Source organism: Mastigoproctus giganteus, chromosome 6 (assembly GCF_048544385.1).
Source record: "Mastigoproctus giganteus isolate SK-2022 chromosome 6, ASM4854438v1, whole genome shotgun sequence".
NCBI classification, from domain to species: domain Eukaryota; kingdom Metazoa; phylum Arthropoda; class Arachnida; order Uropygi; family Thelyphonidae; genus Mastigoproctus; species Mastigoproctus giganteus.
In genome coordinates, this window is record NC_143580.1 from 7,631,348 (window position 1) to 7,656,017 (window position 24,670).

Genomic DNA, 24,670 nt, shown 5'->3' on the forward strand with positions numbered 1-24,670 from the left:
CTTCTCTGTACTCGTTCCAGCAGCTCTACATCCTTCTTGAAATGAGGCCTCCAGACCTGTATACAGTACTCTAGGTGTGGCCTGACCATCGCCTTATACAATGGAATAATCACCTCCTTATCCCTGCTGGAAAAATTCCTGTATATCATTGACAATACTCCATGAGCTACTCTTGCAGCCCATCTGCACTGCTCAGAGAACTTCATATCTGCCTGCACAACCACCCCCAAGTCCCTTTCATTCTCTACCACTGTCAGTGTAGTACCACAGAGTTGATACGTTGCTCTGGGGTTGCTGTTTCCCATGTGTAGTACTTTACATTTGTCAATGTTAAACTTCATTTGCCACCTCTCAGCCCATCTGCTCAACCTTTCCAGATCCTGTTGCAGCAGCATAGTGTCAGTAGTGTCCTTGACAACCCTGCCAACATTTGTATCGTCTGCAAACTTGGACATTAAGCCCGATATACCATCATCAATATCATTTATAAATACAGAAAACAATAATGGACCCAACACTGAGCCCTGAGGGACTCCACTAATAACATCAGTCCACGATGAGCAGTGTCCATTGATTACCACTCTCTGTCTTCTCCCCCTCAACCACCCCTTTATCCATAGCAGCAATTTGCCTCCAATGTCACACTGCTCCAATTTGTGTAGCAGTCTTCCATGTGCAACAGTATCAAAAGCCTTTCTAAGATCCAAGTATATAATATCAAAGTTATTCCCTGCATCCAGTTCTTTTGTGACTGCATCATAGTATCCAATCAAGTTGGTCAGGCAAGACTTCCCCTTAACAAAACCATGCTGTGTCTGAGCTATAACTGAAGTTTTGTCTAAATGATCCTGCAGTGCTTCTTTAACCAGTGCCTCCATTAATTTTCCTGGAACAGAAGTTAAGCTCACAGGTCTATAATTACTTGTGTCAGCCTTTGATCCTCCTTTGTGAATTGGGGTCACATTTGCACATTTCCAGTCTATGGGTACCTCCCCTGAGTCCAAGGAAGCTCTCATAATTATGGCTAAGGGTTTGCTTACTTCCTTTGCTGCCTCCTTTAATATAAGTGGATAGATCCCATCCACCCCGGGTGCCTTTCTTGTGTTTATCTTCAACAGTTTCTCCTCCACTTTACTCCCAGTTATTTCAAGATTCTGTAGCTTACTGCTAGAGTTGAATACACCTCTGGCATTCCCCTCGCTGAATAACTCCTCATGTGTGAATGTCGATGCAAAATATTCATTTAGTTTGTTAGCTACCTGAGCAGGATCATCAACACTTGACCCATCAATATCAAGTGGACCAATCTGATTCATCCCCTTCCTTCTAGAGTTTACGTAAGTAAAGAACTCTTTGCTGTTTTTCTTTGCATCCCTTGCGAAGGATTTCTCGTAATCTGCCTTCGCCTGCCTAACCTCCTTTGTAACTTGGTTGCATATCAACTTGTATCTATCATAGGCTTCTGTGTCATGTGTTAATTTGTATGTATCCCATGCATTTTTCTTCTCTGCCATATGCCTCATTAGTTCATCTGACATCCATTTTGGCCTAAACCTTGAACAATATTTCTTAGTTGGTATGTAAAGCCTAGTAGCTTCCAAGATAAGTTCTTTGAATGCTTCCCATTTTGAATTTGCTGTTGGTAACATCATCAGTTGGTCCCACTGTATAGAATTTAAATACTGTCTCAGTCCATCGTAGTCGCCTTTACGGAAGCAATAACCCTTCCCTTTACCCCTAATGGTAGTTACCTCTTTGAGTAAATCCCACTTCAGCACACTGTGATCACTGCCACCTAGTGGTTCATTTATCTGCAGATTCTTAATGCATGAAGAATCACTGCTGATAATCAAATCAAGAGTATTACTCCCTCTAGTTGCCTCCTGAACATGCTGATGTAGAAAACAATCATCCAATAAATCCACAAAAGCCCTGCTAGTGTGTGAGTAACCAGCCCCCAAATTCCAGTCAATATCTGGGAAATTAAAATCTCCCATTATAAGACACTCTGATTTACTGGCCCACTCTATTTCCCTGTACAGTTCCTTATTATACTCATCAGAGTCATTAGGCCTATAGCACACTCCTACTCTCAATTTTGATCTCCCAATGTTTATGTCACACCAAACTGACTCCACACTGCACTGTCCAGCGATGTCGACTGGCTTCACTTCCTTGGTTTTTATGTGTTTCTTAACTAATAGCATAACCCCTCCCCCCTTCCTATCCTGTCTATCCTTTCTGTAGACGTTGTACTCCCCAAATTGCAGTTCTGCATCCCTTATATCTGTGTGACACCACGTCTCTGATATCCCAACAATATCTGCCTTCGATGTTTTGAGCAATACCTCAAATTCATCAAATTTATTTACTAAACTCCTAGCATTGGTGTACACGCAAGTATACCTGCACCTGTTTCTATTCTTAGCTACCCTAACACAACCCATGTGTTTACTTGTACCGCAATGGCTCCCAGCAGTCTCTGAAATACCATGCATCTTGTTTTTCAGGCTTCTGCTCATTCTAATAGAAGCAGTGCAAGAATCTCTTTCACCTCTGCCAGTGGCTACTGTCAATCTATTGGTCTTTGTCTCCCCCCAAGCTAGCAGTTTTCCGACCCACCTAACACTGCCTCGATAGCATCAGCAAATATTCTTGCACCCTTTCTATTTAAGTGTATCCCATCCCTGTAGAAGCAATCTCTCCTGTTAACAAGTACAGTCCAGGCTGAAAAAAATTCTACCCCTTGAGCCTTGCACAATCTTTCCAGGGCCGAATTGATCGACAAGGCTCTCATCATATACTTGTTAAGTAATGAATGTCGTTACTTGTTAAGTAAGTCTTCAAATCTCCTACTTAATATCATTAGTGCCAAAGGTTACAACAATATCACCTTTTGTGCCCTTAAAAGATGATATCTGCTCTACAACATCATCTACTTTTGCTCTGGCAACATGCATGTGTTAATAGTTGTAGCTGAGTAGTTAAGCGAAGGGTACAGAAGTATATGTGCTTGAGAGACTGTGAATAAACCTCAAATCGTGTTTGGGGTTTTCATAAAAAAAAAACAAAAAAAAAAAACATGACTACTAAACATGATGATGTTCTTGTATTCTTTCTTTCTTGTGAATTCCTGTGACCTTATGTGGTTGTCCTGGAATATAAACAGAAAATTTATTTCTTTATGTGAGTTATGCAAGCTGACTACCCAGAATCAGAAAACAAGGTATGCCATATGCAATGAGCAATTATTAATCATCCCCAACAACACATGACAATAATAAAATTATAAATAAATAATATCCTATTAAGCACAATATACCACTACAATAAAGTGTATATCAACAAAAGAAAAGCAATCTGAAAATGTCCAAATAATTCAGTTTCTACATTTCTATTATCCTATAAGATATCTTTTGTAATCCCTGAGAAATGGAAAAACAAGTTAAAATTAGGTAAATCAAGGGGGGGGGGAAGAAAATGAAAAATTTGTTACACTGAAAACCAGTTCTTACTTCATTAGAGAGCAAAGCAGTGCTGCATGCATTCTTCTGTTTACACGTTCAGGGTCTTTGCATGTCCAGACTGAAAATCCTAATCCTGTACTAATATTTTTTATTGTTTCAGTTATGGTATTTACAACTGGAAAACATTCTTCTTTACTTGAAAATAAGACTTCACTACCATCTCCAACCTATAAAGAGAAAAAGAATTAAGATCAGACAAAAAATCACTAACAACATGAACACAGTGATGCAATACACTGTGATACAATTTACAGAAGTAAATAAAATTTTCATTTTTTAATGCTATCTATTCCCTTCAGTACTTTATAAATGTACAAAATTATGAGTATACAAAACTAAAAATAGCTAAAAATACTGAGAAGGCTATGGGAAACTGCTCTATGAGTATGTACATGCATAGGGATTGGCCACAGTTGTTGATTGTTTCTTCTAGCACACCAACATCTAAGACCATAACGTGCCAAGTTCACAACTGTTGTAGCAATTCTAATAATCACGACTATAAAAAATAATAAACAATGCTTATATTTCAAATATAAATAATAGAAATTGATCAAATTCAAAAATAAATAAAACATTTAATGGCTTGTCAGTTAAAATATGCCTTAGTGGGTACAGATGAAGATTTAAAAGATACTGAATGCATTAAATCTGGATAAAAAAAATCCTGTCTCTAGAGAAGATTGTATAGTCATAAGCAAACAGTGAGATAATATCAGACAGTTCCAGACTAAAACAGCTTTCAACCTGGCGATGAAACTAAATACAATTTGACTATATGAGAACCATGCTAACATCAAACCTTCATGTAAAAATTCTTAAATAAACGCAGTAGTTCTTATACAGATGTATAAGAATTACATTTAATATAGCTATACATAGAATAATGCAGTAAACAATCAGAGGAAGGGGTGGGCCAGCAGTTCTGAGATATCATATGGGAGGCAGATCTGGGGGGGGGGGGGAAGATGGGCAATTTGATCTGGAATTTGTGCTGATTCTCAACATCTCTAGAAAAATTTATTATAAAATTTACTTCAATAAAAAAATGACATGTGAATTATCAAATAAAAATTGTATGCTATTACTGCATTCTATCTCAACTACTACTGATTTAAACTATTGTACTGAAATACAACCGCCCACAACCCTATATTGTTTGTTTGTTATTTGGTTTATAGGAGCATTAGTAACTAAGGCCAGATTGCTCCGGAATATGCGGTGGTCATTCCCTGACCTTTCCGCATCCTCCGTATTTGGTGGTGATGGGCTCGAACCCCGGTCTAATCAAGAAGCGTGTGCTACGCACTGCTGCTGCTGCTTCTTCTTCCCACCTGGCTACTGAGACGCCACAACCCTATATTATTATATGTTATTATAGCTAAATTAGTATATGTTATATAGGGTTGTGGGGGTTGTACTGAAATACAACCCCCACAACCCTATATTAGTATATGTTATTATATTAAGAATTATCTATATAATATCGGTGTAGATACACCATAGTTAACCCATAAATTTGAACTACATATGTAGTGTAAAAGGCATCGTTTTAATAGTATCTCCTACTGTGGGTGCCTTCACAACGAGATAGCTGGTATTGCACTACTTCAAATAAATAACACTTCTCTAGTAGAGAAGACTACTGTTATTTATTTTCAGAGGATACCACCACCCAGACAATCGTTTCGAAGCTAGTGGGCTTCATCATCAGTGGGCAGGCAGGCAGGTACCCCGGTAGTCTGTTATTTATTTTCAGAGGATACCACCACCCAAACGTGTTTCGAAGCTAGTGGGCTTCATCATCAGTAGGCAGGTAGGTACCCTGGTAGTGCAACATGCCATCACAGTTGCAATGTTATATTCATAATATGAGAGATGCCAAAGGGTGTTGGTAATAATGTATTTTGAAAACGAAATGCACAAGGCATAATCCTTATGGGGTTTTGGTAATTAACTATATAATATCAACTATATAATATAATATTAACTATATAATACCAGGGTACCTGCCCGCCCACTGATGATGAAGCCCACTAGCTTCGAAACGATCGCCTGGGTGGTGGTATCCTCTGAAAATAAATAACAGTAGTCTTCTCTACTAGAGAAGCATTATTTATTTGAAGTAGTGCAATACCAGCTATCTCATGAAGGCACCCACAATATGAGATACTATTAAAATGATGTCTTTTACACTGTAGTTCAAATTTGTGGGTTAACTATGGTGTATCTACACCAATATTATATAGTTAATTACCAAAACCCATAAGGATTATGCCTTGTGCATTTCGTTTTCAAAATTAAGAATTATATATAACACAAATATAGGGCATCAACACAGCTGAAATGTGGTATTATTTTTCTCTTTACTTTTATAAACTGCTCTGACCTGATGGGGCAGTTCCAGAGTATAAAGAGAAAATTTATTATTTTTTTATAAGCATGCATGTGAAATCACTTTCTAAAATCCTCCCAAAAGTATTCCTCAGTTGTCCGTTTACACAGATAGCTTTTAGTTTTAAATTGGCATCTATAATTTTACTATAAATATATATATATTTATATTAAATATAACAAATACAGTGGATTCCAGTTATTTGGGCCACCAGTTAATCGGGGCAGCCATTTATTTGGGGCAAATCTTAAAAAACAGAACCCAATTGAGAAAATAGCCAGGGTTTACTTCGCTTAATTGGGACAACATGCCGTTTAATCGGGGCATGAGACTGCAGCACTGGAGATTACCCTACAGCTGTCTCTGACCGACTGTACCACGTGATTCAGTCGGATTTCTGGAGGTCACAACCACAAAACAATAAAAACAATTAGCAGTCACCTGTTTATTGGGCTTTTCTGTTAGTGCAATCTATCATAAACGGATAGTAAACTTGATCTTATTGAATTTGCAATAATACCAACAGCTGGAATTCTGTTGGTTATTATGGTGAAATGTGTTTACACTTCCATGGAATCTTCAATTATATAAAAAAAATTAATTTTCAGAATCTTCTCTTCATTCCTATTTTTAAAGCTTCATAACTTGTTACTCCATTCTCAGTTGCATGTATTGTGTTACTTGCAATTTGTGTGTACTGTGTTTTTTGTTATTGATTGCTTATCTTTTTACTGTTTCAAATTTTAACCCCCATCCACAAATGTCAGTGAACAGAAATGTCAACCAATTAGTATGTACATATTATTAATGCGTATTAATTATACCGATTATCACGTATATTCTTCCGATTATCACATATCATTTAATTTTTTAATTGGTAAGGTAATAAAGGGTAAATTTGTGCTTAATATATCTTTATAATATATCTGAATTTTAATTCCATTAAACAGCTTAGAATAGCTGTTTAATAGAATTAAAATTCAATTCACAAACGTGATCACAATAACCGGCACTTACTACACATTGTATACTGAACGGTACTTTACTATGGTGACTCCATCATAACGTGATTTGATTGTACAGTGAACCAATTGTAAAATGGGAGTCCATTGTATTTTTAACTTTTTTTTACATGAAACTTTGGATAATTGGGGCAGCCGCTTAATCGGGCCAAAATGCACTAGTTCCGATGTGTCAGAAATAACCGGAATCGACTGTATAAAAAAATTAAGTCTTAATCACCCTACCTGTTCTTTTTCACTTGAAAGTAATATCTGTTGATCAGCAGATAGTAATGATCCATGAAGAAGGGCAATATCAGTGCCATATTCAAATAAATCCTTTGTGGTAATCTTCAATATCATTATTACTACAATCTTCAATAATTACACTAAAAAGGGAAAAAAAAATCAGTAATACTGTGGACAATGTAAAAAAAAATTAGAACTAATTTGCAACGTGAAACATCTAATTATTTGTTTGTGTAATCTCAAAATATATTAAGACGAAATACTAGGGATTTAGTATTAATATCAGTAATCTGTATTAACACACTTCTTCACAGTCGAAAAAAAATAAATAAAATTTTTCCATTTCATTTGCCCATCCCTTGTAATAATTTCTGTAATCCTTCTTTAAATTTATTCAAACTATCCAATTACACAATAGTGATTGCCAATCAGTGAATCAGCAACTCAATTCGGTGATTCAAGTCATCTAGCTGAATGACTGACCTCAAGTCAACAACAATAATCGAATAACTCGAGTCATTGGGCAGAGTCATAGCCACCTGTCCTTGTTCCGATATTGATAGCTAATACACCAGTGCTTCAATTACATAAAATGACCATCTAAGAGCAAATCCAACTCAACTTAAATATTGTTCAAATAGAAAACTATAGAGCATCTAGTATTGTTGAAGAAGCCGACCGGGCTAGCCGAGTGGGTAAAGTACCTGCACGGCAACCCAAAGGTCGCGGGTTCGATTCCCGCCTCGGGCTTGGATCAAAGTACTGCAAAAACCTTGGGAGGTGCAATGTGGCCACAGAAGCCGATGCGCCAACAACTACCAAAAAAAAAAAAAAAAAAAATTGTTGAAGAAACTGTATTTAAATACTGCCCTTTTGTCAAGGCAGGAAAATTACTAAATTGGAAAGAAAACAAAATCACTTATCTGAAGCTTTTCATATTGGTACAAACAGATTTTGCATAGTAACTGCAACTTCAGCTTTAAGTGAGAAAATTTGTCAAAAGAGGTGCAGATGATCACGAAAATATAGCAGGTTGACAAGTAGCAGCAGGATTTGGAGATCCTTACTCCTACAAAATTTTGTGCATTTGTATGTGTATTTCAAATTTTGAGCCTGAAATGCTGGCATCACCTAGGCATGCACACAGTACATGAGAGAAATGATAAAGTAAGTTATGATTTCCCTCAGGAATTTTGGGTACTGAATTTCTTGCATATGCAATAACTAAAATCAGTGATTCAGTTAAATTCCTCACTCACTGATCACAGCCCCAGGGGCTCACATCTGGTGAGTATGGACTTGGCACACCTAGGGTCCTAAGCTGGATATCATCATTCTTCTTTCTTGGTGATTCCTTTCTACTTCTGTCAATCTCTCTCTCTCTCTCTCTCTCTCTCTCTCTCTCTCTCTCAGGGTAACTCGGAAATTTATAAATGCATGACCAGATTTGGCTATCACTGCTCACTAGTTGAAGAGGGAGGAAAGAAATCCTCCATGGTATTATCACATGTAAAACACACATTTCCTGTATTATTTTGTATCCATAAAATTATTTAGTTAAATGTTCTTTATCAGGAAAAAATTAATACATAAGTTTCTTCTCGGATAATTGTTATTTGGATATATTTACAACTTCTCGTTTAGGACCTTATCAATGCCAGCATTTAAAATACCGTGGTACAAGTAGTTTCCTAAGTAACATACATCCTTAGAGGTGGCAACACTAACTGGCACACCATTAGGGGTGCTAAAGCTGTTATCCAAGAACAATTGTTTTATATTATATAAATACACTGTCCTTTGTTCACACTTGTAAAAGTTATCAATGTGAAAAGTACAAACCCCCACCCTCCAAATAATTTCTGAGTGCACACACTGGCATCAGGATTAATCGAGGAGGGAGTTTATCGCTTTTGAGTTTATCACTATAAAAAAATGAAGAAAAAATAACTACAAGCAATATGCAGTTGTACAATTATTAAATTTGGGGCATAAGTATCTACATTTTTAAATAAATACACCATCATAAATATCTTCTGTGGCTCTGTACTTATTTCAACGCATGAGTCCTGAGCTGGATATCATCATTCTTCTCTTTCTTGGTGATTCCTTTCTACTTCTCTCTCTCTCTCTCTCTCTCTCTCTCTCTCAGGGTAATAGGGAATTTTTTTTTTTTTTTTTTTTTTTGGGCCGGTGCAGCATAAGCCTCAGGCTTCCTTGCACCATATGGCTAATAACAATAATAATAACAATTCATTTCAACGCAATTCAGTTACAGCACCATGGTATTTTGAACACCCTGTGAAATTTGTGATTTACTATTGGCATTAGCAGAGGCATATGTTGCAAAAAATCAAGCTTATACGGCTTCGGCCAAAAAAAAACACTTCCCCAACCTTAATTGGATAAAAGTTTGTCCAATTCTTCCTTGAATTTATTTAAGCTATCAACTTCCACAACGACAGAAGGAAGTTTATTCCAGCAATCAACCACCTGCTGGCTAAAGCCAAACTTCCGCACAACTATTCAACAACTGCCTTTCCTGAATTTGAGTTTATGCACCCTCAGGTGCATAATCTGGGCAAGAGGAAGAATCCCATCAGCGTTGAGCTTGCTCAAACCATTCAAGGCCTTATACACCTCATTCAGATCACCTAGCAGGTGCCGTATCCAGACACTGCAACTTGCAGGACTTGAGCCTTTCTTGCTAACAGCAATCCTTTGTTCCCCCTCACAAATTAGCATTAGCATTAGCATTAGTAGAGGCATTTGATGCAAGAAAGCAAGCTTATGTAGCATCAGCCAAAAAAAAAAAAAAAAAAAAACCACTTCACCCCCCTGTTCGTTCAAAATACCTGTCCAGCTGAGCCTTAAACTTATTTAGGCTATCAACCTCCACCACAAGGGATGGAAGTCTGATAAACCAACCAACCACCCGCTGGCTAAAGGCAAATTTCCGCACGTCTATCCTACATCTGTCTTTCCTCAATTTGAATTTATGCCCTCTCAGGTGATTTTTCTGAGCTAGAGGAAGAATCCCATCAGCATTGAGCATGCTTAAACCATTCAAGGCTTTATACACCTCTATCAGATCACCTCGCTGATGCCTAGTCTCCAGACACTGTAATTTGCAAAACTTAAGCCTTTCTTCGTAAGAGCACCCCTTTGTTCCATTCACTAATCTTGTTGCCCTTCTCTGTACTCGTTCCAGCAGCTCTACATCCTTCTTGAAATGAGGCCTCCAGACCTGTATACAGTACTCTTAAGTGTGGCCTGACCATTGCCTTATACAATGGAATAATCATCTCCTTATCCCTGCTGGAAAAATTCCTGTATATCATTGACAATACTCCATGAGCTACTCTTGCAGCCCATCTGCACTGCTCAGAGAACTTCATATCTGCCTGCACAACCACCCCCAAGTCCCTTTCATTCTCTACCACTGTCAGTGTTGTACCACAGAGTTGATACGTTGCTCTGGGGTTGCTGTTTCCCATGTGTAATACTTTACATTTGTCAATGTTAAACTTCATTTGCCACCTCTCAGCCCATTTGCTCAACCTTTCCAGATCCTGTTGCAGCAGCATAGTGTCAGTAGTGTCCTTGACAACCCTGCCAACCTTTGTATCGTCTGCAAACTTGGACATTAAGCCCGATATACCATCATCAATATCATTTATAAATACAGAAAACAATAATGGACCCAACACTGAGCCCTGAGGGACTCCACTAATAACATCAGTCCACGATGAGCAGTGTCCATTGATTACCACTCTCTGTCTTCTCCCCCTCAACCACCCCTTTATCCATAGCAGCAATTTGCCTCCAATGTCACACTGCTCCAATTTGTGTAGCAGTCTTCCATGTGCAACAGTATCAAAAGCCTTTCTAAGATCCAAGTATATAATATCAAAGTTATTCCCTGCATCCAGTTCTTTTGTGACTGCATCATAGTATCCAATCAAGTTGGTCAGGCAAGACTTCCCCTTAACAAAACCATGCTGTGTCTGAGCTATAACTGAAGTCTTGTCTAAATGATCCTGCAGCGCTTCTTTAACCAGTGCCTCCATTAATTTTCCTGGAACAGAAGTTAAGCTCACAGGTCTATAATTACTTGTGTCAGCCTTTGATCCTCCTTTGTGAATTGGGGTCACATTTGCACATTTCCAGTCTATGGGTACCTCCCCTGAGTCCAAGAAAGCTCTCATAATTATGGCTAAGGGTTTGCTTACTTCCTTTGCTGCCTCCTTTAATATAACTGGATAGATCCCATCCACCCCGGGTGCCTTTCTTGTGTTTATCTTCAACAGTTTCTCCTCCACTTTACTCCCAGTTATTTCAAGATTCTGTAGCTTACTGCTAGAGTTGAATACACCTCTGGCATTCCCCTCGCTGAATACCTCCTCATGTGTGAATGTCGATGCAAAATATTCATTTAGTTTGTTAGCTACCTGAGCAGGATCATCAACACTTGACCCATCAATATCAAGTGGACCAATCTGATTCATCCCCTTCCTTCTAGAGTTTACATAAGTAAAGAACTCTTTGCTGTTTTTCTTTGCATCCCTTGCCAAGGATTTCTCGTAATCTGCCTTCGCCTGCCTAACCTCCTTTGTAACTTGGTTGCATATCAACTTGTATCTATCATAGGCTTCTGTGTCATGTGTTAATTTGTATGTATCCCATGCATTTTTCTTCTCTGCCATATGCCTCATTAGTTCATCTGACATCCATTTTGGCCTAAACCTTGAACAATATTTCTTAGTTGGTATGTAAAGCCTAGTAGCTTCCAAGATAAGTTCTTTGAATGCTTCCCATTTTGAATTTGCTGTTGGTAACATCATCAGTTGGTCCCACTGTATAGAATTTAAATACTGTCTCAGTCCATCGTAGTCGCCTTTACGGAAGCAATAACCCTTCCCTTTACCCCTAATGGTAGTTACCTCTTTGAGTAAATCCACTGCAGATAAATGAACCACTAGGTGGCAGTGATCACAGCACACTGTGATCACTGCCACCTAGTGGTTCATTTATCTGCAGATTCTTAATGCATGAAGAATCACTGCTGATAATCAAATCAAGAGTATTACTCCCTCTAGTTGCCTCCCGAACATGCTGATGTAGAAAACAATCATCCAATAAATCCGCAAAAGGACTTGAGACAGTCTCCAGACACTGCAACTTGCAGGACTTGAGCCTTTCTTGCTAACAGCAATCCTTTGTTCCCCCTCACAAATCTCGTTGTCCTTCTCTATACTCGTTCTATGTATTTCCGATTTACTATATGTATTTAAAATTTGTGTTATACAATGTATTATATGTTTGCAATACAATGTATTATATGTACTGCATAGAGCTATATATGAATTTAAAATTGTAGGAAACTTACGTTTCCAAGGCTTAAATTTCGTCACTGAAGAAATGTATATTCAAAATCTGAGAAAAATGCCAGACTCGTGTAATTTTACATCCAAGATATCGTCCAACATTTCATTTCAAATGACAAATTAAAGACTTGCATCAGACTTAATAAACTATACACACAACAAATGTCACGACAACGTGCGATTCATTGGGATAGAGCGCCCTCTAAAGTATATAAAAGATAATTAGAATACGCCTTACATAAATTGCATATTTTCGATGATGGTTTACATATTTATTGATATATGGGTTAGTGCAATTTGCATCATTTTTATACTTGTAGGTATAAAATGTTCATCTACCCATGTAGATGAATTGGCATCATTTTAATTATATCTCATACCTTCACAACGAGCTGCCATGTTATTGCATTACCTCGAATAAGTAACGCTTGACCAATGGAGAAGACTATTGTTGCTTATTCTAGGTGGATACCACCAACCAGACAGCACCGTTTGTAAAATGGAATGGGATAAAAAACAGTGTTATCCACATATCTTCCCAGTTAAACTTAGAAAAGCAAAAAGGTGGGGGAAAAAAAGTGATTAGCATTAGCATTAGCATTAGCATTTAGCATTAGCAGAGGCATATGATGCAAGAAAGCAAGCTTATTCAGCATCAGCCAAAAAAAAAAAAAAAAAAAAACCACTCCCATTTCACCCCTCCGTTCGTTCGAAATACCTGTCCAGTTGAGCTTTAAATTTGTTTAGGCCATCAACTTCAACGACAAGTGATGGAAGTCGGTTCCACCAACCAACCACCCGCTGGCCAAAGGCAAATTTCCGCACATCTATCCTACATCCGTCCTTCCTCAATTTGAATTGAGTAGTAGGAGAGCAAGAAGAAGAAAAGACGTCGAAAGAGGAAACGGGCAATTATTGCTCACACATAAATTCCTCGAATAGGCAACCCTTCCCCATTAGGGAGGACTGTTGTTGATTATTCTCTGTAACACGGGCACAATGAGCTCCCCACGCGGCGAGCGTGGGGAGCTCGACTCTAAAAGCTATTCACCACTTCAGTCCATCTTCACTTACAATGTGCCTCTTATTCCTTAACTTTATTCGGACTACCCACTTCCACAGTCTGCGAGGGTAGCACAGTGGTATCGTCACCGTCCTGGGTGACGATACCACTGTGCTAGGCCTTTGACGATACCTGGATTGTCAAAGGCCTGGGTTCGAATCCCGTCGAAGACGCGAGGAACTTTAATGGGCTTTTTTCACTCCGTGGCTGAGATAGTCGGTCTCAGGCGTAGATATCAAGGTTTTTCTCCCCAGTAACTCGGGTTTTTCGTCCAGCAAAACAGGCAAATCGACTATAGAACATACGCAATTTACAGACAAAAATACGAGTTAAGGTATTTAATTACAGGCAACCCTAAAATAATAATTTTAATACCCACTTCCGCAACACCAGATGGGAGTTTGTTCCAATCAATCACGCCCTTCTTGAAAGTGAATTTTCTTATATCTTACAACCATAAACTAAGATGGTGGTCAGATAAGCAATTTATTTATGATCGATTTAAATTCACATCCCCATATGCGTTTCGACTGAGAAAGAGTAAGGATAACATCGGAATTCGGTTTACTCAATCTAAACCCCTGGCTTGTAGCCGTGAAGGGTATTGTAGTAGTGGTGGTAGCATGAGATGCAAGAAAGCAAGTGTATGAGCTTATGCAGCATCAGCCAAAAAAAAATCACACCATTCACCCCAAATTCCTTTCCAGTTCTTCCTTAAATTCATTTAACCTATCAACTTCCACAACGACAGATGGAAGTTTGTTCCAGCAATTAACCACCCGCTGGCTAAAGGCAAATTTCCGCACGTCTCTTCTAATCTGTATTTTCTTAATTTGAATTTATGCCCCCTTAGGCTCGTAATCTGAACAAGCGGAAGGATCCCATGAGAATTCAGAGTGCTCAACCCATTCAAGGCCTTATACACCTCAATCAGATCAACGCGCAGGTGCCTACTCTCCAGCCACTGCAATTTGCAGAATTTAAGCCTCGCTTGGTAAGAGGATCCCTTCATTTCCCTCATCAATCTTGTAGCCCTTCTCTGTACACCCTCAAGTAAATCTACATCCTCCCTAAAATGAGGCCTCCAGACCTGTACGCAGTACTCAAGGCGTGGCCTGACCATTGCCTTATATCTCATAACAATCACCTCCTTTTCCCTGCTAGCAAAATTCCTATATATCATTGACAAAACCCCGTGACCTGCCCTGGCAGCCTGTCTGCATTGCTCAGTAAACTTCATATCTGACTGCACAATTACTCCCAAGTCTTTTTTCATTTTCTACCACCTTAGGTGTAGTACCACACAGTTGGTACGTTTCTCTGGGGTTACTTCTACCCATATGCAATACTTTGCATTTGTCAAGGTTAAACTTCAGTTGCCACTTCTTAGCCCATCTGCCCAAATTATCTAGATCCTGTTCCGGTAGCACATTGCCATTGCTGTCATTAACAACCCTGCCAACCTTTGTATCATCTGCAAACTTCGACACTAAGCCTGATACACCTTCATCAATATCATTGATAAAGATACACAACAACAGAGGACTCAACACCGAAGCCTGTGAGACTCCGCTAATAACATTAGTCCATGAAGAGCAGCGCCCATTAATTACCACCCTCTGTCTTCTCCCACTCAACCATCCTTTTATCCGTTGTAGCAACTTATCCTTAATACCATTCTGCTCCAATTTGTACAATAGTCTTCCATGCGCAACAGTGTCAAAAGCTTTCCTGAAATCCAAATATATGATATCAAAATTATTTTTTTGCACCCAGTTCCTTTGTAACCACATCATAATATCCTATCAAATTTGTCAGACAAAATTTTCCCTTAACAAACCCATGCTGTGTCTGAATTATTGCTGCAGTCTTGTCTAGATGATCTTGCAATGCATCTTTAACCAGTGATTCCATTATTTTACCCGGAACAGAAGTTAAACTAACTGGTCTGTAATTACTCGTGTCACCCTTCGAACCCCCTTTGTGAATTGGGGATACATTTGCACATCTCCAGTCCGTGGGGACCTCCCCTGAGTACAAGGATGCTCTCATAGTTATGGCTAAGGGTTTCCTTAGTTGCTTTGCCGCCTCCTTTAATATAACTGGATAGATCCCATCCACCCCAGGTGGCTTTCTTATGTTTAACTTCAACAATTTCGCCTCCACTTTGCTCTCCGTTATTACAAAATCATTAAGCACCCTGCTACAATTTGATAACCTTCTGCCATTTTCAAATATCATTGACAAAACCCCGCTATATGAGCAGGATCATCAACAGTCGAACCATCTATATCAAGTGGACCAATCAGATTCATCTCCTTCCTTTTAGAGTTTATATAAGTAAAGAAATCCTTGTTGTTTTTCTTAGCATCTTTTGCCAAAGATTTCTCATAATTGTGTCCGGCACGTGCGTTTTGTATGCAATAAAGAGTTCTTCTTCTTAATTGAGGCATTGAACATTTCAATCAAGTCTACAAACAGGTGCCTAGCATCAAAGTGCTGAAATTTGCACAGCTGAAGTCTATATTGGTAAAAACATCCTATTATGTCTTGACTACTCTTTCTGATTTTCTCTGCCCACATCATTCTGAAATAAGACTTCCATATAAGATCTCTATGCAGTATTCAAAGCAGCATAACCGCTACTTTATACACTGGAAGGGCAGAATTCATGCGATACATGGTTCCTGGGCAATGCGACGCTGTCACCCCTCTCGCTAGTGGACGAACCTACCGCTTGGCAGGTATATAGGTACACTGCATTGACGGAAAGGGTAATTCGTTGTCAGTATGGAAATGTCGTGAGTTACCGACTTTGAAAGAGGGACGATAATGGATGACCGAAGCATAGGTCACACGGAGGCGCTACAGAAATTGCAATATCTCCATTCGACAATGTTAAGAGTATATCGGGAATACGCCATTTCCGGAATAATATCTCATCCTGGGCGAAGAAAGGTGGCGGATGAAAGTGGCAGTCAACGCCTGTCTCGCATTGCTTCACCCAACCGAAGAGCGACAGTGGCACAAATCACCGCTGACTTCAACAAGGGAGGTGCCAGAAACGTCTCCACCAAGACTATCACCAAGACTCCACCAAGTTACGGTAGCTGCCGACTCACCAGAACCTCATAGCGAACACCACGACAGAGAACTCTATGCCTCAACTCGGCGAACGAACGTAGGCACTGGACCTTGGATGATTACACCAATGATTCCCGTTTTCAGTCAATTCCAGCTTGATACTGTTGCACATGGAAGACTGCTGTACAAATTGGAGCGGTATGGCATTAAGAGCAAGTTGCTGCAATGGATAAAGGGATGATTAAGTAGGGGGACTCTACTAATGTTAATTGTAGAGTCCCTCAGAGTTCGGTGCTGGGCCCATTGTTGTTTTGTATATTTATTAATGATCTCGATGAAGATATATCAGGCTTAATGTCCAAGTTTGCAGATGATACAAAGCGTGGCAGGGTTGTTAATGATAGTAAAGACAGTATGCAACTGCAACAAGATCTAGAAAAGTTAGGTAGATGGGCTGAGAAGTGACAACTGAAGTTTAATATTGGCAAATGCGAAGTACTGCATATGGGTAGCAATAACCCAAGAGAAACGTACCAACTGTGTAATACTACACTCAGAGAAGTGGAAAGTGAAAAAGACCTGGGGGGTAATTGTGCAGTCAAATATGAAATTTGCTGAGCAGTGCAGACGGGCTTCCAGAGCAGGTCATGAAGTCTTGTCAAGGATATATATAAATTTTGCTAGCAGGAAGAGGGAGGTGATTATTCCGTTATACAAGGCAATGGTGAGACCACGCCTAGAGTACTGCATACAGGTCTGGAGGCCTCATTTTAGGAAGGATGTAGAGTTGCTTGAACGAGTACAGAGAAGGGTAAAAAGATTGGTGAGAGGAGCAAAGGGGTTCTCTTATCAAGAGAGGCTTAAATTCTGCAAGTTGGAGCATCTGGAGACTAGGTACCTTCGAGGTGATCTGATTTAGGTGCACAAGGCGTTGAATGGTTTGAGCAGGCTCAGTGCTCATGGGATACTTCTGCTTGCTGAAACTAAGAACCTGAGCGGGCATACAGGGTCCAGTCACATTATCATGACCACTTACCTAGTATCCAGAATATGCGCCTTTCACAGCATGTACCTACAGTCAGCCGCTGTGGGAGGAACTCAATAAGTCCCCGGAAGGTTGGTACAGGTATCTGTGACCATGCAGACTGCAGTGCACCCCGGAGTTCCTGTAAGTTCCTTGTTGGAGGATCCATCCGTCTGATATGTCGATCGAGGTGGTCCGTAAGATTTTCATTTGGTTAAGATCCGAGCAATCCGGTGGCCAATGGAGTGCCTTGAAGTTCTCGTGCTCCTCAAACCACTCACGGACAATTCTGGCGACATGGCGTGCGTATTGTCTTGCTGATAGATACCATTGTCCCCAGGAACACGGCCAACATGTACGGGTGTACCTGATCGGCGAAGATCGATAGGTAAACATTTGCATTCAGGGTGCCCTCCAGAGGTATCATTGGACCCAAGCAATGCCATGAAAACATTCCCCAGATCAATAACGGCTCCCCAACCAGCCTGACTTCTACCAACAATCGTGCCTGTGTGTCTGTTCGCGGGTCTGCATGGGTAGCACGCAGGTATCGTCACCATCCTCCCCACACTCAGTGTAAAAGGCCTGGGTTCGAATTCCGTCCATGACGCTATAAACTTTAATTACATTTTTTCACTCCGTAGCTGAGTTAGTCGGTCTCAGGCGTAGATAGCAAGGTTTTTCCCACAGAAACTGGGGTTTCTCATCCAGCAAAACAATCAAATCGACCATAGAACACACGCAATTTACAGACATAATACAGAATGCACGGCAGATGAATTTAATTATTCGGGTGGCCTAATTATAATAATATGTGACAAACTCATTCAGTTTGTTAGTTACCTTGCCAGATACCTGACAAACTGAATGAGTATTTTGCATCTACTTTCACACATGAGGAGAGCGCCAGTAATTCATGGAATGCTAACAGGGAGCTAAGTAATTTTGTAATAACTCAGAGCAAAGTGGAGGAGAAATTGTTGATGTTAAACATAAGGAAGGCACCTTGGGTGGACGGGATCTATCCAGTTATATGAAAGGAGGCAGCAAAGGAAGTAAGCAAACCCTTGAACATAATTATGAGAGCTTCCTGGAACTCAAGGAAGGTCTCCATGGACAGAAGTGTGCAAATGTATCACCAATTCACAAAGGGGGTTCCAAAGGTGACACAAGTAACTACAGACCTGTTAGTTTAACAGTGTTCCAGGAAAATTATGGAATCACTGGTTAAAGACGCATTGCAGGATCATCTAGACAAGACTTCAGTTATAGCTTGAACACAGCATGGTTTTGTTAAAAGGAGGTCTTGTCTAACCAATCTGATTGGATACTATGATGTGATCACAAAGGAACTGAATGCCAATAATAATAATTTTGATATCATATACTTGGATTTCAGGAAAGCTTGCGATACTGTTGCACATGGAAGACTGCTGTACAAATTGGAGAGGTATGGCATTAAGGATAAGTTGCTACAATGAATAAAGGGATGATTGAGTGGGAGACGACAGAGAGTGGTAATCAATGGACAATGCTCTTCGTGGACAAATGTTGTTAGTGGAGTTCCCCAGAGTTCGGTGTTGCGCCCATTGTGGTTTTGTATATTTATCAATGATATTGATGAAGGTATATCAGGTTTAATGTCTATGTTTGCAGATGATACAAAGGTTGGCAGGGTTGTTAACGACAATAAAGGCAGTATACTACTGGCGCCTCCGTAGCCAGGTGGGCAGGAGCAGCAGAGCGTAACACACGCTTCTTGAATAGACCGGGGTTCGAGCCCGTGACCTACCAAATACGGAGGATGCGGAAAGGTCAGGGAATAACCACCGCATATCCCTGGGGCAATATGTCCATAGTTGCTAATGCTCCTAAAAACCAAATAGCAACAACAACAACAAACAACAGCATACTGCTCCAACTGGATCTAGATAAATTGGGAAAATGGGCTGAGAAATGCAACTGAAGTTTAACTTTGACAAATGCAAAGTACTGCATATGGGTAGCGATAACCCATAATGTCAGATGGACTAATGAGACATGTGGCAGAGAAGAAAAATGCATGGGATACATACAAATTAATGGGTGACATGGAAGCCTATGATAGATATAAGTTGGTCTGTAACCAAGTCACAAAGGAGATTAGGCAGGCAAAGGCAGACTACGAAAAATCCTTGGCAAAGGATGCAAAGAAAAACAGAAAGGAGTTCTTTACATACTTGAACTCGAGAAGGAAAGGGATGAATCAGATTGGTCCACTGGATATTGATGGTTCAACAGTTGAGGATCCTGCTCAGGTGGCTAACAATCTAAATGAGTATTTTGCATCTACATTCACGCATGAGGAGTTATTCAGGAAGGAGAATGATGTAGGTAAAGTAAACATTGGCAGTGAGCTGGATGATTTTGTAATAACTGAGAGGAGAGTGGAGGAGAGATTGTTGAGGATAAACATAAAAAAGGCACCTGGGGTGGATGGGATCTATCCAGTTATATTAAAGGAGGCAGCAAAGGAAGTAAGCAAACCCCTAGCCATAATTATGAGAGCTTCTTTGGACTCAGGGGAGGTACCCATGGACTGGAGATGTGCAAATGTAACCCCAATTCACAAAGGAGGATCAAAGGCTGACACAAGTAATTATAGACCTGTTAGTTTAACTTCTGTTCCAGGTAAATTAATGGAGGCACTGGTTAAAGAAGCACTGCAGGATCATCTAGACAAGAATTCAGTTATAGCTCAGACGCAGCATGGTTTTGTTAAGGGCAGGTCTTGCCTGACCAATTTGATTGGATACTATGATGTAGTCACAAAAGAACTGGATGCAGGGAATAACTTTGATATTATATATTTGGATCTTAGAAAGGCTTTTGATACTGTTGCACATGGAAGACTGCTGCACAAATTGGAGCAGTGTGGCATTGGAGGCAAATTGCTGCTATGGATAAGGGGATGGTTGAGTGGCAGAAGACAGAGAGTGGTAATCAATGGACACTGCTCAACGTGGACTAATGTTATTAGTGGAGTTCCTCAAGGTTCAGTGTTGGGTCCATTGTTGTTTTCGGTGTTTATGAATGATATTGATGATGGGATATCAAGTTTAATGTCTAAGTTTGCAGATGATACAAAGGTTGGCAGGGTCGTTAAGGACACTACTGACGCTATGCTGCTGCAACAGGATCTGGAAAGGTTGAACAGATGGGCTGAGAGGTGGCAAATGAAGTTTAACATTGACAAATGTAAAGTACTACATATGGGTAACAGTAACCCCAGAGCAATGTATCAACTCTGCGGTACTAAACTGACAGTGGTGGAGAATGAAAAGGACCTGGGGGTAATTGTGCAGGCAGATATGAAGTTCTCTGAGCAGTGCAAACGAGCTGCAAGAGTAGCTCATGGTGTCTTGTCAATGATATACAGGAATTTTTCTAGCAGGGATAAGGAGGTGATTATTCCCTTGTATAAGGCAATGGTTGGCCACATCTTGAGTACTGTATACAGGTCTGGAGGCCTCATTTCAAGAAGGATGTAGAGCTGCTGGAACGGGTACAGAGAAGGGCAACAAGATTAGTAAATGGAACAAAGGGTTGCTCTTACGAAGAAAGGCTTAAGTTTTGCAAATTACAGAGTCTGGAGACTAGGCACCGGCGAGGTGATCTGATAGAGGTGTATAAGGCTTTGAATGGTTTGAGCATGCTCAATGCCAATGGGATTCTTCATCTTTCTCAGAATAATCACCTCAGAGGGCATAAATTCAAATTGAGGAAGGACGGATGTCGGATAGATGTGCGGAAATTTGCCTTTGGCCAGCGGGTGGTTGGTTGGTGGAACCGACTTCCATCACTTGTTGTTGAAGTTGATAGCCTAAACAAATTTAAAGCTCAACTGGACAGGTATTTCGAACGAACGGAGGGGTGAAATGGGAGAGGGTTTTTTTTTTTTTTTTTTTTTGGCTGATGCTGAATAAGCTTGCTTTCTTGCATCATATGCCTCTACTAATGCTAATGCTAATGCTAACCGAAGAGAAAAGTACCAATAGTGTGGTACTACACGCAGGGAAGTGGAAAATGAAAAGACCTTGGGGTAATTGTGCAGTCAAATATGAAGTTCGCTGAGCAGTGCAGACTGGCTGCCAGGGCAGGTAATGGAGTCTTGTCAATGATATATAGGAACTTTGCTAGCAGGGACAGGGAGATGATTATCCCGTTATGCAAGGCAATGGTCAGGCCACATCTAGAATACTGTGTACAGGTCTGGAGGCTACATTTAGGAAGGATGTTGAGTTGCTAGAACGAGTACAAAGAAGGCCAACAAGATTGGTGAGGGGACCAAAGGGGTGCTTTTACCAAGGATGGCTTAAGTTCTGAAAATTGCAGTGCCTGGAAAGTAGGCACCTGCAAGGTGATCTGATTGAGGTTTAAGGCCTTGAATGGGTTGAGCAAGCTGAATGCTGATGGGATTCTTCCTCTTGCTCAGACTAAGAACCTGAGGTGGCACAGTTTAACTTGAGGAAAGATAGTTGTAGAACATATGTGTGGAAATTTGCCTTTAGCCAGCGGTTAGTTGATTGATGGAACAGGCTTCCATCTTTTGTTGTGGAAGTTAATAGCCACAACAAATTTAAGGCTGAGCTGGACAGACATTTGGAACGAATGGAGGGGTGAAATAAGCTTGCTTTCTTGCATTGTATGCCTCTACTAATGCTAATGATAGTTTCCTAATATATCAATAATATATGTCTTTTCTCGGGGTCTGCGTGGGTAGCACAGTAGTATTGTCACCGTCCTCGCCACACCGGGTGGAAAAGACCGCAAGAAACTTTAATGGGCTTTTTTCACTCCGTGCCTGAGTTAGTCGGTGTCAGGCATAGATAGCAATGTTTTCCCCTAGAAACTGTGATTTTTCGTCCACCAAAACAGACAAATTAACCACAGAACACACACAATTCAAAGACATAAGGCACATAGCATGGCAGATGAAATTAATTATTCGCGTAGCCTAAAAATAATAGTTTGGTTTTTTTGTTTTTTTTTGTTTGTTCTCGGTGTCTCTGCGTGGGTTGCACAGTGGTATCGCCATGATCCTCACCACACCAGGTGGAAAAGGCCTGGGTTCAAATCCCGTTGATGAAGCAAGGAACTTTAGTGGGCTTTTTTTCACTCCGTGGCTGAGTTAGTCGGTCTTACGCGTAGATAGCAAGTCCCCCCAAGAACCTTGGGTTATTCGTCCAGCAAAACAGTCAAATCGACCATAAAACACACGCAAATAACAGACATAAGACACACAGCACAGCAGATGAATTTAATTATTCGATGGGCTAAAAATAATAGGGTTTTTTTTTTTTTTTTTTTTTTTGTCTGTTCTCGGAGGTTTCACGCTTAATACGCCACCGTCCATCCACTCGGTGGAACAGAAACTGCGAATCATCGGAGAAGACCACCCGTAGCCACTCGGCCGGGGTCTACTGATGGCGTTGTTTGCGATGAACGGCCGTCAGCATGAGTGCTGCCACCAAGTGTCTGCTCCGGAGCCCAATTCACAACAGGGGCCCGGGTTCGAATCCCGTCGATGACGCGGGGAACTTTAGTGGGCTTTTTTCACTCCGTGGCTGAGTTAGTCGGTCTCAGGCGTAGCAAGGTTTAGGGTTTTTTCCCCAGAAATTGCGGTGTTTTCTTTCAGCAAAACAGCAAAATCGACCAGAGAACACACGCAATTTACAGACACGAATACGGGTTAATGTAATAATTTATGGGTAACACTAATATAATAATTTTTTTTTTTGTCATGTTGGAGAGTCTGCGCAGTAGCACAGTGGTATCGTCACCGTCCTCCCCACACCAAGTGGAAAAGGCCCGGGTTCGAATCCTGTCGATGACGTTAGGAACTTTAATGGGCTTTTTTCACTCCGTGTATAAGTTATTATTATTATTACTAGCCATATGGTGCAAGGAAGCCTGAGGCTTATGTAGCACCAGCTAAAAAAATTTCCGAGTTACCCTGAGAGAGAGAGAGAGAGAGAAAGAGAGACAGAAGTAGAAGGGAATCATCAAGAAAGAGAAGAATGATGATATCCAGCTCAGAACTCTGGGTGTGCCAAGCCCATACCACCAGATGTGAGCTCCTGGGGATTTAGTCAGTCTCAGGCATAGATAGCAAGTGCTGGACGAAAAACCCTAGAAACTGGGTTTTTCCTTCAGCAAAACAGACAAATCGACCATAAAACACACGCAATTAACAGACATAAGGTACACAGCATGGCAGATGAAATTCATTATTCGGGGTGGCCTAAAAATAAGTTGTTTTTTTTTTTGTCATGTTGGAGACCTTTCCCATTCGTCCAGTCTTGATACACTTTCACCACTGCAGCACGTCCCTTCAGAAACTGGGATTTTTCGTCCAGCAAAACAGACAAACCGATCATAGAGCACACGCAATTAACAGACATAGGACATTATATGCCAAACTCTGCCAGACGTGTGAAGACCTTCCAGTCAGTCTTATCAAACTTCTACTGAGATATCCTTGATGGTTGGCCTTGTCTTGTTTCAGGCAGAAGAAATATATAAAGGAAGTGTCAATCCCATATGAATTTTTTCAACCTCTCATGTTGAAAAAAAAAGGGGGGGGGGAAGCAGATAGAGAAATCAATGCCAGCTAACGTAAGAGTAAGCACATAGAGAAAAGTGTTCGTTTCCAGATTTAGGGGAGAGAGTGATGTCGTTATTTTCGACTATGCATTCTATTTGTCATTGCCTCAAATTAGTGCTCCCTAAACTTCTCCACAAGGCATTATGTCCATGAAGATCTAAAAAAAGAATAGGAGCAGGTGTGCAATGAGATCATCAAGGTGTGCCTGCTGTTGATTCCAGGTGGCAAATAAAATGAAAAATTGTTAGAAAAATCCCATAAAGAAGTGACCGGCAGCTGCCCCTCTGGTGGTAG

At 40.3% G+C, this 24,670-nt stretch overlaps 1 protein-coding gene across 1 annotated transcript in view; it reads right to left on the bottom strand.

The window, feature by feature from the left end:
- The window catches only part of LOC150083873 (uncharacterized), a 54,119-nt gene extending 46,833 nt beyond the window's left edge, over positions 1-7,286 (bottom strand). Inside the window, exons 1-2 of the mRNA XM_090375492.1 lie at positions 7,170-7,286; positions 3,516-3,694 (exon numbers count right to left, since the gene is read on the bottom strand). Coding sequence (XP_090231618.1) covers positions 3,516-3,694; positions 7,170-7,286 — 296 coding nt within the window. The remainder of the gene's footprint in view (positions 1-3,515; positions 3,695-7,169) is intronic.
- Between the last annotated feature and the right edge of the window lie 17,384 nt (positions 7,287-24,670).